Genomic DNA, 19,873 nt, shown 5'->3' on the forward strand with positions numbered 1-19,873 from the left:
GGGAGTAGGGGTATTTTAGACCCAAAAAAAATCATTTACCAAAACAGTATCTTAATTTTTTATCACACCCCTAGGTTTTTTTTTTGTGATTGGAAAATATAGTACTCCCAAATTATAATAAATGCTCTAAATTAACCCTTACCCAAAAAATAAAAGAGCCTCTGAGCACGCTCGTGAGCACGTGCTCAGAGACTAGTATTATTAAAATACCTAAAATATAGGGATTTTTTTTTTTTTATGCTTGAAGTTGTAGTAAAATAGGAAACCAAAGCTAAAGGACTCACCACCCTAAAAAAAGAAGAAGAAAAAAACGTTGATGCAAATTTATTAAAAGTTAGTCTATTATTTAGAAGCAATATTCAGCACAATTTTAAAATTTTATCTTTAAAGATAAGTTCTATAGTTTCATTATTGCTTTAGTATCTAAATAATAGGCAAAATTTTAGGAATAAAAATACTTGAAACATTTTAAAAAGAAATTTAAATGTAAAACAGTGCTGGCATATTATTAAAATACCTAAAACATTGGGATTTTTTTTTTTTTTTTTTTGGCTTGAAGTTGCAAAAAAATAGGAAACCAACGTTGTTGGTTTTTTTTTTTTTTTTGCTTGAGGTTGCAAAAAAATAGGAAACCAACATTGATGGATTTTTTTTTGCTTGAAGTTTCAAAAAAATAGGAAACCTGCGTTGATGGATTTGTTTTTTGTTTGAAGTTGCAAAAAAATAGGAAATTAACGTTAAAGGACTGACCACCCTAAAAAAAAAAAAAAAAAAGTTGATGCAAATTCATAATGGCAATTTTAGCCACAATTTTAAAATTTTATCTTTAAAGATAAGTTCTCCAGTATCATTCTTGCTTTAGCAAATTTGCGTATATGACAATTGCTTACAAAGTCATCAAATGTGCAATGAAAGGCACAGAAAATAACAATATTAAATTTCATAAGGTAGGATATTTATATTACAAAAAATGTTTTTTAACAACTACTTGATAGATTGAATACCACTTCTCTCACCCGAATTCATTCAATGTGTCTGCTACGTAATCTAACCAAATTGTTAATATGTCACCCTAAAAAAAAAAAAAGAGTAAGGCTTAAATGTAAGAAAAACAACAAACAAAAATAATAAGAGGAAGAGAGGGCACCGCTTAGAACACATACACTATAATAATTAGTCAAACCCGATAACCACACAAAAAAAAAAAAAAAGACAAATCAATGTATATTATTCCTAGTCTGTAAAAGAAAATACTTAAACACCCATTAAACTGAACAAATAAAAGAAAAGAAAAATAAAAAAAGATAAGATAAGATAAGATAATGATTTGTAAAGGATAATGTTCACAAAGTGTAGTCCTTTTAGAATCTAAATCATGATAAAATAATATATTTTTGTTGAAGACAAAACAACCCTTTTTTACAAATTAAATAATAATCCAAGACTTAAAAAAAATCATTACCCATAGAACAAACTTCATAATGTGTAGTCCTTTTATGAACAACAAACTTTATGCATACATATCCTTCAATTTTTCAACGTGAGATACATATCCATAGAACCTATTCCACGTGACCCAAATTGAAAGACAAAAAAAAAATTAAAAAAAATCAGACTTAAAAAACCAACTTGTTTGATGTGGCCCTGAGGGAAATAGAACCTGTTTGATGTGGCCCAAATTGAAGAAAAAAAAAAGACTTAAAAAACCATCCTGTTAGAAGAAATAGAACCTCATCAGAGAGAGAGAGAGAAAGAGAAGGCTGAGATTTGATCTAAGAAAGAGCTTACCTCAAATCTATCTACTGCTGTTGTTGTTTGTAGTGAAATCTGAAGCAAAGTAGTGGAGACAAAACAACCATTTTTTACAAATTAAACGATAATCCAAGACTTAAAAAAAAAAATCATTACATGCATATCCTTCATGCATACATATCCTTCATGAACAACAAACTTCATGCATACATATCCTTCAATTTTTCAACGTGAGATACTTATCCATAGAACCTATTCGACATGACCCAAATTGAAAGACCAAAAAAAAAAAAAAAAATCAGACTTAAAAAACCAACCTATTCGATGTGGCCTTGAGGGAAATAGAACCTGTTTGATGTGGCCCAAATTGAAAGACCAAAAAAAAATCAGACTTAAAAAACCATCATGTTCGAAGAAATAGAACCTCATCAGAGAGAGAGGGGGCTAAGATTTGATCTAAGAAAGAGCTTACCTCAAATTCATCTGTTATTGTTGTTGTTTGTAGTAAATTTGAAGCAAAGAGGTGGTTGAAAGGAGTTTGAAAACACAGAATTGAAATAATTGAAGAACTGAAGCAGAAGCAATTTGAGTTTGAAAACCTGGAAGTGTGGTCCTATTTTGTAGATAGTGTTTTACGTGGAAGTTAAAGAAGCATTTTTACCAAGTTTTGCCCCTACTTAAACATAGGTAGTAGGGGTATTTTAGACAAAAAAAAATCTTTTACCAAACTATCTTTTAGTTCTGTCTCTACTTAAACTTAAGGGTGTAGGGGTATTTTGAAAAAAAAAAATCCACTCCAAACAGGTGCAGCCGCTTAAATAGTAGTATAGATTAACAATATCACTATAGGTTGAAGAGTCCAAATCTTCTGTCTCATTTTTTTTGCTCCACTTTATACTCCACTAATAAAAACTTGACATGTGTATACCCATTTAATTCAAATCTAATTCAACATTTTCTTATTTAGTTTCATAAAATAAATAAAAATCTAAACCACCCTATCAGCCACTAGCCACCACCACTGGCCACCATGTCACCAGTCACGGCCACCATTTTCGCCTGATTTACACATCGCCGAAAACCCAAGCCAATCCCACCGCCCCTCTCAATCCCATCAACCACCATCACTCCACCATATATTAAAAAATAAACAACCATAAAAAACCCATCAAGGTCAATCACGATGTCGTTCTCTCCGGATCTAAAGCAGCACCACCAAGGTCAGTCACGTTGGATCTGAGGCATCATCACCAACCTCCAACGCCACCACAACCACATGACATTACTACCGTTCTCTCTCTTTAAGCTCAACCACCAAGCAAAACGATAACAACTATAGCCAGCAAAAATCAAACCAAAATAAATCTGAAAGGAGTGAATGAGAGAAACAGAGGGTGAGAACAAATCTGCCACATGTTGTTTGGTTAGAGCTTAGGAACATATATATAAAAGCCTTTTTTAAATTTCCAATTTCTTTAATAGTGATGAGTTACCGGTGGTTGAGGGTGGTGATGATGTTTGTTCTGGCAGCGGAATGGCCGTGTTGGTGGCGGCAAAGTTTGGTGGTGGTGCTAAGATATGTGAGGATTTTTAAAAAAAAATATTTTAGGTAAGTGAAATAAGAAAAAGCATAAAATAGGGAGTTAATTAAATTGGTGACCACATGGCAGATTTTTATTTGTGGTATATAAAGTAGTATAGAGAAAGTGATACAGAAGATTTGAACTCTAGGTTGAAAGTCTTGAATCCAAGAAGTTCAAATGTGATTTTTTATGTGTTTAATCATTAATGTTGTTTTCAAAGTCATGTGCCTGATTTTTTTTTTTTTTGGTAAACGACGGGTAAATAAAACATTAAATAACAAGTCTATTACAAAAAAGCTCAGCTTTGTCAAAAGCTAGCGCATTATCCACCACAGGCGGTGGTTCATACAAAACTTGGAAGTCAGTAACTAGATCTACTCCCATCTTTGCCATAATATCCGCACATTTGTTAGCTTCCCGAAAGATGTGGGTCACAGTGCAGTTAGGCATCGAGTTGATCAGGGTCCTGCAATCATTTAGGAGAGGTTCAAGCATCAGATTAACAATATTTGGGTTCGTAAGTAGGTGGACAATAATTTCAGCATCCAGTTCAATGTTTTGTTTCACTGCTAATGCATTATGTTGTTATTTATTCATTTTTATTCCTTTGTGTAGATGAATTTCTTGGTTAAGATTTTTGCCTTGTAGATTGTGCTGGGACCTCAACTATCAAATCTCTTTAAAGTTACAGGTTTATGGTAGGCCTCTGATCAACAATTCAATATTAATACAGTAAGTATTATTCTACTATGTACCATCTGACTGATGATGTTATTCTACAAAATGCTTAAATGTATAATAGGAAAATACTTAAATGCATGAAATATCAAAGGCATTTCATATTCAATCGACCTCTTCTTTTCCTTCCAGTGCTAATCGCTAAAATATGGGTGAAGGTTCTAATAGTGGCTCCAATGTGGTGCTTGAGTCATTGTCCCAAGTCAATTCCAGCCATTAGATCATATCAAGTTTAGGCAAGGTTTGTTGGTTATCAATAGGAAGGTTGGGGATAGGTTTTTAGTTTTGGATGCCTTCCCACTAATTCTATTGGATTGTTATCATCGTCATATGTAAGAATTGAAAACAGAGAACAAAGAAAGAAGAGCTTGAAAGCTTAGAGAGAATAATAGAGAGAGAGGGAGAGAGAGAGAGAGAGAAGTTTCTGGATGAATTTCCGTATTATTCAATGAATGAAAACTGTACAAAAGTCCTCTATATATAACAACAAATAAAGGAAAACTAACTTCCATATAATGTGGAAATTAGTTATGGCACGTGTATCAGATACGTGTGAATATAAATAACTAACTTCTATAAACTACTAGTACAACTAATACACAATAGGTCTTGCAGTTTAGGCAGCTCTTCATGTTGTTTATGCAGCAATCTATGTGCTTCACCACACTGATGCACTACACTTCACTGCACTAACTTCTTTTCCTTCTCGTTTTGACTTCTAGCATCTTTGCATTTAACATCTTTACATTCCCCCTCAAGATGAATATTGATGATGCTCATCTTGATAAGCAAAGAAGCTAATTGTTGAGCACTAAGCGCCTTTGTGAGTAAATTTGCCAATTGAGTGCGAGTAGGAGTGTAAAACAACTTAATCACTCTATCTTGCACCTTATCCATAACCAAGTGACAAACAATCTCAATATGTTTAGTCCTTACATGAAACACTGGATTCTCTCCTATGTATATTGCTACTTAATTATCACAGAAAAACAATGTTGGTTGTGGATGATAAACCTCAAGATCCTCCAACAATGCTAGCAGCCAAGTTATTTCACATACTGTTACAACCATACCATATATTCTACCTTTGCGAAAGATCTGGAGACAATGGATTGCTTTTTAGACTTCCATGAAACCAGAGATTCTCTTAGAAAAACATAGTAACCAGTTGTTAATCTTCTAGTATCAACACATGCTGCCCAATGTGCATCCGTATAAGCCTTTAAATGAAAGTCTGATCTTGAAGATAATAAAATTCCTTGACTAGGACTTCCCTTGATATACTGCAAGACCTTGTAAGCTGCATCTAAATGGGGCTCTCTAGGCTTAAACATAAATTGGCTAAGCTTATGCACTAAGTATGCTAAATCTGGTCTGGTGATAGTGAGATACAGTAACCTACCAACCAATCTCCTACAGATTCCACGGCCAAGTAGCAACTATCCATGATATTTGCTTAGCTTCAAATTTTGTTCCATTGGAACTTTGCAAGGCTTACAAGTTGTCATCCCTGCATCCATTAGTATCTCAATTGCATATTTCCTTTGACACAAAGTGATCCCTTTGTCTGATCTAACTACTTCAAGACCAAGGAAGTATTTTAAATTTCCAAGGTCTTTAAGCTTGAATTGCTGGTCTAAGAACACCTTGAGCTCTTCCACTGCCTTGACATCATTACTTGCAATAAGAATATCATCAACATAGACTAATAAGGCCGTGAATGAATTCTAAGACTTCTTGATGAAAAAAGAATAGTTTGACTTGGATTGTTTGAAGCCAAATTGCAAAATTGTTGATGAAAATTTTGAGTACCATTGCCTTGAAGCTTGTTTGAGCCCATTCAATGACTTATTAAGCTTACAAACCAATCCCCCCTTGCAGTGAAAACCTTGAGGAAGTTGCATGTATACATCCTCATGAAGATCACCATGGAGGAAGGCATTGTTGACATCAAGTTGAGTCAAATGCCAACCTCTAACAGCAAAAACAGCAAGCAAGGTCTTGACTGTGGTCATCTTAGCAAGAGGAATAAAGGTCTTAGTAAAATCAAGACCTTCCCGTTGGATGAAACCCTTAGCAACCAGATGTGCCTTGTAGTGGCAGCGCCACGTTATGTTCAGGGTGTTCCCAGGAACACCCTGACTTGAAAAAAAAAATTATATATAATAATTAAAAAATTTATTTTTTTACCCTTAAAAAAAATAGGAACACCCTCAATCAAAATTAGGAACACCCTCAAATTAAAATTAAAAAAAAAAATTATTATTTGTTCTACTTTCAAGGAAAAAAAAAAAGCCCAAAAAAAAATTTTCAACTAAAATATGGAAAAAAAAATTGTAACATAGCAAAAAAACAGACAGCAAGCCCAACAGATTACAGAGGAAGCAAACCCACGAATTCTATAAAAAAAAAAAAAAAAAAAAAACCCCAATACAGATCAGAAACCTCAAATCAGTAAATCAGTAGTAGTTCAGTACATCAGAAATCACTAAAGCTTTTCTCAAAAAAAAAAAATCACTAAAGCTAAAGCAAACCTAAAAAGTAAAAACAGAGCAACATCGCCTCCCCTTAGAAGTTAGATCGGTCCAATCACAGGCGGCAATCCAGACTCCAAAGCACATTGTCGCCCCTCATCGCATCGGAGACGGAGATCGGCCCAGTTCCAGTCGCAGTCGCCCATCATCATCATCGCACATCGTCACCGTTCATCGCCGCACAAGTATTTCTCTCTCTTTTTCTCTCTTTTTCTCTCTCTCTCTCTCTCTCTCTCTCTCTCTCTCAAATATGAAATCTGAAATGAAAATATGAAAAGAATGAGTTATGAGTCTGTTTCTCTCTCTCTTTATTAACTTTATCTGAACTGTGATTGGCTGAAACACTCAGTGAAGCTTTAACTTTATTAATTTTTTGACTTTTTGAATTTGGCATTTTGGCTTTATCTTATGATTCTTATCCGTTGGTTGGTGTGTGATGGTGTTGGTGTTGGTGTTGATGAGATATTAATTGTCTTTTAGTGTAATGTTATTGTGATTGTGAAATTTTCTAATTGGCAGCTGGCTCTTGTGATTGGGGCATTAAGCAGGCTTGTTTGTTGAGTGGGATGGGGGTGGATGGGCTGATGGGCACATAGGGCTGGGTAATTGGGTAAAGCAGTGTAATGTGCATATTAGCACAAGGGATGTGTAATGTGCACATGACTGATTCTTTTAGTGTAATGTGCAACTAATAAACAATAATGTAATTAATCAATAATTAATTGGGAAAAACAACTAATAAACAATAATTAATAATTTAATTAAGCAATACATTATAAAAGACAAAAAAATTAAATTATGTTAGGCTAAACAACAATTAATAATTTTATAATTAATGAAACAATAATATAACAAATTATAGTTTATAAAAGACGAACAAATTGATGAAACAACTAAACAACAATAATTAATAATTTTATTAATATTTCAAATAAACTTATAGTTTATTGTTTATTCTTTTTCTAGAATTATGGACAAATACTTGATAAGAAAACCACGTACCCAAGATTCATCTCCTGTGCAAGATTCATTTTCATCTTCTAAGCGAATTCGTGTTGACTTTAACTTAGAAAATCTTCCTTCAGATCCTAGACTACGAGAAAAGATATCATCTTATCATCCTAATAATTATGATGAAATAAGAAAATATTATTTAGCAAAAGACCCTTGTCAACCTTATGATTACCCTGTATCATATTTTTCTGGAAAGTCTCGTTGATTTAGATCCGAATGGTATGTAAATAGAAATTGGTTGGAATATTATATAGACAAGGATGCAACATTTTGTTTTTATTGCTACCTATTTAAGCAAGATGTTGGTAAGTAAGGAGGAGGTGAGACTTTTGTAACGAAGGGATTCAAACTTTTGAATCAGCTTGTGAAGTTAGATTCTCATGTTGGAGGAGTTGATAGTGCTCATAACCAAGCTGTTAAGAAGAGTGAAGATCTACTGAAGGAAAAGCAACACATTCAAAGTGTTTTGGTTAAGCAATCAAATCAAGATAAAGCTGAATATCGGATTCAATTAAATGCAATAGTCGATTGCATAAGATTCCTTTTATGCCGGGGATTAGCTTTTCGTGGTCACGATGAATCTCAAGGTTCAAGTGATAAAGGAAATTTCCTTGAGCTTCTACAATTTTTAGGGGATCACAATGAATCTATCAATGAAGTGTCGCAAAAAATTTGGAAAAATTGCAAGCTTACCCACCATGATATTCAAAAAGACATTGTGAATGCAATTGCACGTGAAACATCCAAAGTCATCATCAAGGATCTTGACAATGGGTTCTTTTCAATATTAGTTGATGAGTCACGTGATATCTCAATGATAGAACAAATGGCCCTCGTTCTTTGTTATGTGAACAAAAAATGAATTATTATAGAGCAGTTCCTTGGTATTGTACATGTAGCAAGTACCACCGCTTTGTCACTCAAATATGCTATTGAATGTTTACTTTGTGAACATAATTTGAGTTTATCGAAACAACATGGGTAAGGTTATGACGGAGCTAGCAATATGCAAGGTGATATCAATGATCTCAAAACTTTAATTTTGAAAGAGAATAAGCCAGCATTTTATGCCCATTGTTTTGCTCATCAACTTCAATTGACACTTGTTGCCATTGCTAAAAATCATATTAACATTGTTGAATTTTTTTATGTGGTTAGTAATTTAGCAATTGTTGTTGGAGGCTCTTATAAGAGACGAGATGCTCTTCGAGATGCACAATTTGCTAAAATTAAAGAAGATTTAGAGAATAGTGTATGTAGAAGTAGACAAGGTTTGAATCAAGAGACAAATCTTAAACGTCCTAGTGATACACATTGAGATCATATTATGGGACTATTCTCAACTTGATTTTGATGTTCTCTGTTGTTGTTGATGTACTTGAGATTATTGAAGAAGATGGTCTCTCCGACCAAAAAGTTGAAGCTCGATCTATTATGAGGTCAATTCTATCTTTTGAATTTGTTTTTGCTCTACACTTGATGAAAAACATTTTAGGGATCACAAATGAGTTGTCAATAGCATTGCAAAAAAAAAAAAAAAAACAAGATAGAGTGAATGATATGGATCTTGTTAAAGTGTCTAAGCAACGATTGCAAGTGATGAGATATGATGAATGGATATGGATATCTTTATTGAATGAAATGTCTTCATTTTGTACCACACATGATATTCCTATCTTGAACATGGATGAAATATTTGCAGTTAATGGGAGGCCGTGACGCAACACCCAACAAAATACAAATATACATCATTATCGCGTTAAGCTATTCTACACAGTCATAGATATGCAACTTCAAGAGCTTAACAACCATTTTTCAGAGGTGAATACCGATTTGCTACTTTGTATGGCTTGCTTGAATCCAAGTAATTCATTTGTGGCTTTTGATAAGGAAAAGTTGATAGGTCTAACAAAGTTCTATCTATCCAATTTTCCTGGGACAGATATCTTAGCACTTGACTCTCAACTTCAGAATTCATTTTTGATATGCGCAACAATGACTTGTTTTTAGAGTTTCAAGGAGTTAGTGAACTTGCTGAAAAGTTAGTGAGCACAAGGAAGCATGAGACTTATCAATTAGTCTATTTGCTTATGAAGTTAGCTTTGACCCTTCCTGTTGCTACTGTAACAGTAGAAAGAAGTTTTTCAGTAATGAAATATATAAAGAATAAACTGTGCAATCGAATGGGAGATTAGTGGATGAATGATTGCTTAGTTGTGTATATTGAAAATGATGTAACTTGTAGCATTGATAATGAGACTATCGTGCAACGATTTCAAAATATGAAAACTCATAGAAGGCAATTGTAAACTTTATGTATTTACGTGTTTTTTTATTGTTGTTGTTGTTGTCAATATATAAAATTTTCTTTTTATTAGATCGTGTAATTTATGCTTGTTAAGGAACACCCTGGAAAAAATTCCTAGAGCCGCCACTAATGCCTTGTACCTCTTAGCACTGCCATCTGATTTGTACTTCACCCTATAGACCCACTTACAACCCACTGCCTTCCTATGTGGTAGTAAAGGAGTGAGAGTCCAGGTATGACTGGATTCTAAAGCAGCAATTTCTGCATCCATTGCCTTCTGCCACTTGGGATCCTTGACAACCTCGTAATAGGACTTGGGTTCAATGATATTGGTAATAGGAGAACAAATTGAGAGGAAGTGACAATTGAGAGGAATTTAGATAATGGGATAAAGGATATTTGATACCTGAGTTGGTGGAAGAAGAATCTGACTTGATGGATGGAGTAAAGTGAGTAGATTGAGAGGAATTTAGATAATGGGATAAAGGATATTTGATACCTGAGTTGGTGGAAGAAGAACCCGACTTGATGGATGGAGTGAAGTGAGTAGATTGATCACAAGTTGCTGAGCTGCACTTATTAGATTGTAGATAAGTAGGAGGTTTAAAGGTCCTTTGAGATCTCCTCAAAGGTGGATTAGGAACAATAGAAACAAGATTTTTACTAGGAACAATAATTGGACTAGAAATAATATCTGTATTAGGAACAGAAACAACTGCAGTAGGTGATTGAGAATCTGTGAATGGAAGGGAAGAATCAGATGGATTAATAGAGTCAAGAATAGGAGCTGAGGAAAGATTAGGGACTGGTGTTGTCATAGGAACAGGATTCTGAATAGAAATGGCAAGGACATGCATAGCATTAATAGTAGAGATGGGATTTTGAGTAAGAATGAGATCTGCTATGGAATCAATATGTGGAAAAGAATCCAAAGGATCATGCGGTGATGCCACTAGTGAAAATAGATGAGGTAAAGGGATATCTGAGTAAGGTGAAGATGAAAAAGGAATGGAGATGAAAGGAAATATGGTTTCATGAAAAATCACATCCCTTGAAACAAAAATTCTTTTGGTAAACAAATTAAAAAGCTTGTAACATTTAACACCAAAAAGATAGCCAAGAAAAACACAAGAAATAGACCTAGGATCAAATTTGTGGACTGAGGTTGAAGCAAAACAAAGACAACCAAAGACTTTGAGATGGTCATAAGATGGAATTTGGCCATAAAGTTTTTCAAAAGGTGATTTATTGTTCAAAATAGGTGAAGGCAACCTATTTATGATATGCACTGCAGTATGAACACGCTCACCCCAAAGATAAGGAGGTACATTGGACTGAAATTTTAAAGCTCTAGTCATGCTCAAAATGTGCTGGTGTTCTCTCCACAACTGAATTTTGTTGTGGAGTGACTACACAAGAATGCTGAGGGATAATATGGGTAGCAAAAAATCTTTTAAGAAAAACTCAGGAGCATTATCAGTCCTAAACACCTTAATTTTGGAGTGAAACTAAGTACATATCATTAGATAAAAAGAAACAACCAAGGGTCTAGTATCTGACTTAGATTTCATTTTCTGGTGGCATCATTAACAATAGTAAGGAAATATTTGAAACCTTGTTGAGTAGATTTGGCAAAAGGACCCCAGACATCACAATGTACAATATCAAAAGCATTTTCAGATGTATGATTAAAGGAAGGAAATTGGAGCTTTTTCTGCTTAACAATAGGACAAAGAACGCAATCTTTATTGCTATGAAACTGAATTACATCAGGAAGTGTATTATGCAAAGCATTGAGCTTATTATCATAAATATGCTCAAGTCTAATATGCCAAAGATATGGCTTAGAAACAACAAGAACATTGGAAACAAAATTTACAAAGGAACTAAAAACTGACTGCAAAAATAAAAGAGACTCCTGAAATAGATTTGCAATCTGTTAAAGCTTGCAACAAGTAAAGATTGTTGTGCAATTTACCTACTCCAATCGTTTTCCAACATGAAAGGACATGTATGAAACAAAAATTTGAAAGAAAAACAAGACAACAGGATAAGGATTTGGTCAATTTGCTAATAGATATTAGATTGAGTGAAAAAGAGGGAACACAAAGAACATTTTCAAGAACCAAAGTAGATGTTACTTGAATTGTTCCTATGTATGTGATAGTGACTTTCTCACCATTAAATAGTTGAACAAAGGTAGATATTGAACTAGTGATTTTAGTGAATAAAGTGATGGAGTGGATGATATGATCTATATCCCCAGTATCAAGAACCCCAAGTTTCACTATTAAAAGCAGTCTTGTTCATAGGATTGACAACAAACACAAAAGGTTGCATGCTTAAAATCATAGATTCTTGAAACAAATCACAAGAATTACATGGGGCTGTAGTTGGATTGATTGCAGAATTGGCTGAATGAACACCATCATTGGAACTAGATGAGAAGGCATGTGTGTTAAGCATAGAAATCAGCTGTTAGCATTACTTAGATGTAAATGGAAAATTGTTGCAACTCTGCTGTGCAACTTCAAACTGAGATGGATCACCTTCAACACTGATCTAATTAGCCATTGCATCCTTTCCCTTTTGCTTATAGCTTGGTGCAAAACCAACTAGCTTGTAGCACTTTTCCATTATGTGGTCAAGCTTGTCACAATGAAATTCTTGTTGTTATTGCTTGCAAAACCAGAACCTTGATTAAAGCTTTGATTTTTAACAGCAAGAACGGTAGTCTCAATTGATGAACCTACATTGAATCCCAAAGACCTTTGCCTCTCTTCTTGAATCACCAAAGAGAAAGCTTTGTCTATTGAAGGAATAGGCTCCATCATGAGAATCTAGTTCTCACCTGAGAATAGGAATCATTCAATCCATTGAGGAATTGCATGAGTGCATCTTGATGTTGAAAATTGGTGATCTTGTCATTCACACCACAAGAGCATTTACCACAAGTGCAACATGGTAAAGACCTAAAATTCAGCAATTGATCCCACGAAGCTCGAAGCCTTGTGAAAAAGGTAGTAACTGTTTAATCTCCTTGCATCACAGTGGAAATTTGCTTCTGAAGCTATGAAATTCGTGGTCCATTAGCCTAAGAAAAACGATTCTTGAGTGCATTCCAGACCTCAAAAGTTGTGTCTCTATAGATCACACTAGCAGTGATGTAAGGTGAAACATAATTCAAGATCCAAGAAGAAATTATTGAATTGCACTGTAACCAGGCTTGCTTCTCTAGAGGAGTAACTGCCATTGAAGCATTGATTGTTCCATCAACAAATCCGAGCTTGCTTTTGGCATCCAAAGTCATCTATAGCTCTAGCCCAAGTAGAGTAATTATCCTCAATCAGGAACTGAGAAACCAAGATCATACCAGGTGTTTCACCGTGATGCAAGAAAAATGGACTTCGAGGATCCTCCATTGGTGAAAGCTCACGCAGTGAGGTTGATAATAAAGCTGGTTCAAAATTGGAAGCCATTGAAAGAAGCTCTAGCTCTGATACCATGTAAGAATTGAAAACAAAGAACAAAGAAAGAAGAGCTTGAAAGCTTAGAGAGAATAACAGAGAGAGAAGTTTCTGGATGAATTTCTATATTACTCAATGAATGAAAACTGTACAAAAGTCCTCTATATATAGCAACAAAAAGAGAAAAACTAACTTCCACATAATGTGGAAACCAGTTATGGCACGTGTATCAGATACGTGTGAATATAATTAGCTAACTTCTATAAACTACAAGTAGTTCAACTAATACACAACAAGTCTTGTAGTTTAGGCAGCTCTTCATGTCATTTATGCAGCAATCTATGTGCTTCACCAAACTAATGCACTACACTTAACTGCACTAACTTCTTTTCCTTCTCGTTCTGACTTCTAGCATCTTTGCATTTAACATCTTTACATCATCCTCTATTTTTGGTTTACTGGATAGATTGAGGCTGTGGGTTTAGGAGATTATGATAATTTGTTTGCTAGAAGCATTATTAAGGGTATTAGTACACCTTTCAATTTGCAAGTAACTATAATTCAGAACTTCTTTTTTTTTTTTTTTTTGTTATTATTCAATGGTACCTGATGGCCCTGATCACATTATGCTTCACTTCATACATTTTTTCTAGAGTAATTTGTTTGTATATTCGGTAATAGAATGCCTCATCAATTGGCCGAATTTAAGATTAATGTACTACTATGAATGTTCATTGTATTTTGTTGTTGTGTTAGCCACGGATGTAAACAATCTTAAATCAATTTCAATAAATATTTTGACTTCCACTCAAAAATTTATGGTATTATTTGTTTGTGTTTGATTTGGACTCTTGGATGTCGGAAAAATATTAGTATGAGATAGGATGATAGTCATTTGACTCTTTCACGGTAGAGATTCCTAAAATAATTATAGCTTTGCATGGACATATCATATGATTGAAAAAATTATTTCACTCACAAATGCATAATACTCATCATACTCCTTAGAAATTTTTGCGGTTGAATTAATCTATTTCTGAAGATAATGCAACGGGATTTCCCTTGAATTAGAATTCATAAATAACTTATTTTTTAAAAATGCGTACTACTTTTTGGGTCACAATTAGTTTAAGTTCAAACCCACTACACTTTGCCCCAATATCGGTTAACTTCACCACTCATTCACAATTTGCGTCCAGTTGCCTGAATGAAATGCTTCTCAAGCTTTTCGGATTGCGTACATAAACAGATCGCATGTTTTCGATGGTATTGCATCTCAAGAATTGACTTTTAATGTCGTCATGTCGATGCCTTTTGATTCACATCTGGTGGTAATTTGGCTGCAAAATTACAAGAATCCCATGTGATCTTTGCTTGGTAAAATATGAAACTCCTTTTCTCTGCTACCTTTCATGAGCTTGAAACCATAAAAGAACTAATGGCCAAAAATAATTTCCTGCATTTACTTATGAAAAAAAAAGAAAAAAGAATAGAGTTGGATAGGCAATAAGCAAAAAGTACTTGGTATTTTTTAAATATATAAAATAAAATAAAAAACCATAAAGTGGGTTTCATTTTTCAAAAACACTTTCTAAACAGAGTTTAACTACAAAATTGGTTATCGGTTATAACCTCGCTCAATATCTTTTTTGAGTCGTCCCACATCAGCAAGGTGTGATATTGAGAAAGGGTTTATCACTTGCTCCGCGACACCAACTGCTGCATGCAGTTTTGGTGTTGGCATGTGAGTGTATTTCCTTATCTCATCCCCTTCCCCTATATATATGTGTGTGTGTGTTTCTCCAAAAAAAAAAAAGATACTCAGTATTGTTGAGTCGTTGCTCCGCGACACTAACTGCCGCATGCAGTTTTAGTGTTGGCGTATGAGTGTATTCTCTTATCGCATCCCCCTTCCCCTATATATGTGTGTGTGTGTTTCTCAAAAAAAAAAAAAAAAAAAGATACTCAGTATTGTTGAGTCGTCCTACATCAGTAAGGTGTGATATTGAGAAAGGGTTTATCACTTACTTACTCCGCGACACTAACTACCACATGCTTTTTGGTGTTGGCATGTGAGTGTATTCCCTTATCTCATCCCCTTCCCCTATATATATATGTGTGTCTGTGTGTGTTTCTCAAAAAAAAAAAAACGCAGAAAACTTTCTTCACATAAAATTTTACATTGAAACAAACAGAACGTAATTAATTGTATTGACATTTTGACCAAAAATATAATAGTAGAACTAGTAAAAATTAAGCTACCAAAGCTAAAATTTGGTTTTTTTAAGCTCCTTTATCACAAGACTCATGTGAGACCTGGAAAAAATAACAACAACAATAAAAAACAAAAACAAAAAATTTACTTAGGTTGTGTTTGGCAACATGTAAATTATTTTTTGAGTGTGAAATATTTTTAGGTGAAAACATTTTTGGAAAAGAAAAATATTTTCAAGTGTTTGGTTGCATTCTGAAAATTGTATTGGAAAATGTTTTTAGATGTTTGGTTGCATTCTGAAAAAGCTAATTTTCTACTAGTTCTTCACATTTTCTCAGCTTCTAAATAAATTTTATAATAGAAAATATCAATATAAAACCTTAAAGAAACCAAAATCAAAATAAAACCATTCATACTCTCAAACTCGATCAAACTGAGAGAGGGAGGAAGAAAGAGCGAGAGACTGAGAGGAAGAGAGAGGTAGATCCAGAAAGAGATAGAGATCAGATCAAGGGGTGGGTCGATTTAGAGGGCAGTAGCAATGAGATCGAGAGGTGGAGGAGATAAGCTACAAGGCGGCGGCAACGAGAACGAGCGGCGACGACAAGCTTTAGGTGGCAGCGATGATCTTTGGGTTCTCTCTCTCTCTCTCTCTCTCTCTCTCTCTCTCTCTCTCTCTCTCTCTCTCTCTCCAAGTGTGAGTCTGGAAAATTATTTGAAGGCAAATGAAATGTGTAAAACATTTTACAGATCAAGGGGCTTACTTTATGGTCAAATTTTATTATTTTCAGTTTGACTTTATTTTACATGTACACCCAAACACATATCAAGGTGTAAAATATTTTCCTAATTTCATTTACTCCCAAAACAAACACAGTCTTAGAATCTAATCTGAAACGCACACTAAGAGGGTTATAGTCATCGTACAATCCACAATTGCTAATAGGGTGAGTAACAAGTCATTGAACTTGACCCATTCTTTCAAATCAGGTTGACTAGAAGCATTTCAATCAATTTTCGAATACTTTTTTTTTTAATTTTATGAGAAACTTCGAATACTAATTTGAAATTGTTGAAATTGCCTGACCTCCTCTTCCGCCTTTTCTATTTGACAACTGTTGGCATTTATAATTGTGGAAGCCATTCGACACTAGTAGTAATTTCGAGATTTGGCCGTGAAGGTCAAGAATTAAGATATGTCCATGAAGAACACAATATGGCATCGTCAACCCCTCAAGTCATTACACTTTAAAAATAAATAAAAAATTAAATAACTCTTTTTCCATATGTTTTGTTGTGAACGTAACATGAGCCCCCAAAAAAAAACATTTTATGTAATTTGGTTCGCAGGAATCATTAATTGTTTTATACTTCTAAATAATTACATAAATAAAGAAATTTTATTATAAAAACGCTAAATATAAAATTATTTTGCATTTTCTGGGCCATCTGAGAATATCAAGTGGAAAACACATGCTCTAAATTCGAAATATACATAAAAATAATATTAAGTGAAAAAGCGAATGTTTTAAACAAAAATGATCATTTTGAAAAGAGCCAACGATGTCATCAACTAGTCAATAAGGATTAATGATCAATTTGTAGAGAGAGAGGGGGGGGGGGGGGGTGAAGATATAGATGTTACCATTAACCATTGTGAGGGTATTTTTGTGATGTGAAGTGTATTTGTTGTAGACAATTAAGCATGTAATGTTCCTAAAAATGTTTGTTGTTCTATTGAGTTTGTTTTCCATTTATAACATAAAATGTTTTTCAATTTACCAACAAAAGGGGTTATTTATTAGTGGATTTGAATTTTAACAAATTTACAGTTGAATTACATTTGCCTCTAATACCCCAATTCTTGCAAATTTTCAAAATGATCATAAATTAACAACTATATCATCTATAAAATGTTTAAATTTCAAGTTTTTATATTTTAAAATTATATACAAAAAAGTTAGTTTATAGAATGAATAATAAATAATATATAATTTATATAAATTTTGGTATGCCTGCACTCCTAGTATGAATATTAAGAACATGTAATTCAACTATAAGATTTTTAAAATATTAATTTAATAAAAAAAATATAAAGTGATGTAACATTATTTAAAATTATATAACTTATAAATTTTTACTTAAAAAGGTATATGCATGTGATATGTAAATGAGAGCTTATTTGGGAAGGGAAGAAATAAAGACACGGTGGCTAGAGGAAAGGAGGACGAAAGATGGACCTAATGCAAATGGATCTTTTCGGCATATTATTTTGTGCTATCCTTGGTTTGGACTGTAGATTGGAGCTGGACGATCCAATTATGACCGTTTAACTTTTGAACAAATGCTTACATCCAAAACAAAATTACATGTCAATGTCTTCCTAAAACATTTTCATTTCGGATGGCTGATAGTTTTCGAAACCTGAACAACATTTTTTTTTTTTTTTTTTTTGGGTGTGGGTAATTGGACTATTATATGTCAATTGTTCTATCCTTTGCTCAGAGTTACTGTTGCTATTAGAGACCAAACGCATAGCCCCCAAACACATGAAGAAAGTAATAAATCAAAAAGTGTCGCACAGGGCACATGCGCGCGCTACACAACTATAATAAGTTTTCATGCTCAAACACATAGTGTCCATTTGGTATTATTAATTTTGTCAACTTATTTTATTATTCAATTTATTTTTGGTATTATTTATAGGTCTTATTGCACTTTTTGGTACTATTCATGGGTTCCACTATACTATTTCAGCTAACTTTTATCCTTATCTACAGTACTTTCAGCAAAATAAGAGTATTTTAAATAGATCCATAAATTACTAAATTGATATGTACTCAATGAAATTATTATTCAATATAACTAGTGTGTTATCTCATGTAAAGATAGACTCGGTGGTCCGTACATAGAAACTCAATTTTTTTTTTTTTTTGGTAAGATTGGGGATGTAATTTACCATATATATGAAATCATTAAAATTTATTGTAATGAATTCCCCTATCTCAATAGAAAATAATAATAATAATCTTTTTTTATTTGAGATAGAAATTTTATTCTAACATATGATAAGTGTATAAGTGTGTGAAACTCTATCTTGGAAACTTTATACTCCAACCATTGCCCTCTCTTCTTACCTTCACAAGAACTTATATTTGTAGAATGACCATTATGTCAAGAGTGCATAGTGATTAGTACACCTAATATTAGAAAGTGACTGCATTTTTTTATCAGCTACGTTGAGGGAAAGCTAATGTATATAACTTATTATTATTTTTTATAATTGATATCTAGTTTATTTAACTTGAGGAAGAAAAAAAACATTAATGATAATAAGGTGATGGGGGTTTAAAATTCAATCTATTAGGGTACGTTGGTAAACTGTAATAGGCATTATAATGTAGTAGTTATTCCTATGATTTAGTTATTTAATAGTTTAGTTATGTTTATATTACGAAGAATATTCATTCCTTATGAATAGTCATTCTTTAAAATGAGGAATAACTTTTTTTTTTAAACAGAAATGATGAATAACTATTCATTTTTAAAAGGATTGTAATAGCTATCCCTTAATAGGTGTATTAATTTCTAAAATTAATATATTTATAAATAAACAAACTTTCTGTATGCACATAACAATTATGAAAATAAAAAAAATCATACAAAATAACTAATATCTCTTTCAAATTTAAAAAATATTATTTTTTAGGAAATATAATTATATGAGTAAGAAATTTCCTAAAATATATCTTAAATTTGATTTAAATGCTTTCATTCTATTGTCTTCAGAGTTCTATTATTGTGTTGTTACCAAATAAATGAAGAATGATAAGTATTACATTATGTCATTTTTTATTCCTTGTAATACATATTTTTATTCTTATATAATTACCATTACAATCTACCAAACGTACCCTTATAGGTGAAAATTTTTAATTATAAGACAAATATTATTAATCTATCACTTTTTTTTTTTTGAGAATTTATTAATCTATTACTTTGGTAAAACTAGAAAAAGGAAAAAAGAATAAACAAGAAAAGAAAATAGTACCAAACACCTCTAATATTAATTTCCCTTTTTTCTTTTATCTTAATATAAATTTCGAGAAGTATTATATTTACAACATTTTTACAATATTTTCACTACAAATTATAAATAATAAATTATTATTGGTTCTAATTTGAATCCATAACTTTAATTTTTTTTTTTTACTCATTTGTAACAACCAATTATAATCTATCACTTAAAATTTGTTGTAAAA

The 19,873-nt window shown here is 32.9% G+C and overlaps 2 protein-coding genes across 2 annotated transcripts; one reads left to right on the plus strand and one right to left on the minus strand.

Moving 5' to 3' along the window:
• Positions 1-3,605: 3,605 nt before the first annotated feature.
• LOC142620516 (uncharacterized) lies at positions 3,606-6,088 on the minus strand. Its single transcript, XM_075793878.1, has 5 exons — positions 5,886-6,088; positions 5,572-5,750; positions 5,147-5,268; positions 4,768-4,961; positions 3,606-3,801 (listed from the first exon to the last, which is right to left on the minus strand). Exons 1-5 carry the CDS (start codon positions 6,086-6,088, stop codon positions 3,606-3,608), a joined length of 894 nt encoding a protein of 297 aa, XP_075649993.1.
• Positions 6,089-7,577: 1,489 nt separating this feature from the next.
• On the plus strand, positions 7,578-8,483 carry LOC142620517 (uncharacterized). Its single transcript, XM_075793879.1, has 2 exons — positions 7,578-7,796; positions 7,983-8,483. Exons 1-2 carry the CDS (start codon positions 7,578-7,580, stop codon positions 8,481-8,483), a joined length of 720 nt encoding a protein of 239 aa, XP_075649994.1.
• The last annotated feature ends 11,390 nt before the right edge of the window (positions 8,484-19,873 follow it).

This window comes from Castanea sativa, chromosome 12 (genome assembly GCF_040712315.1).
Source record: "Castanea sativa cultivar Marrone di Chiusa Pesio chromosome 12, ASM4071231v1".
NCBI classification, from domain to species: Eukaryota; Viridiplantae; Streptophyta; class Magnoliopsida; order Fagales; family Fagaceae; genus Castanea; species Castanea sativa.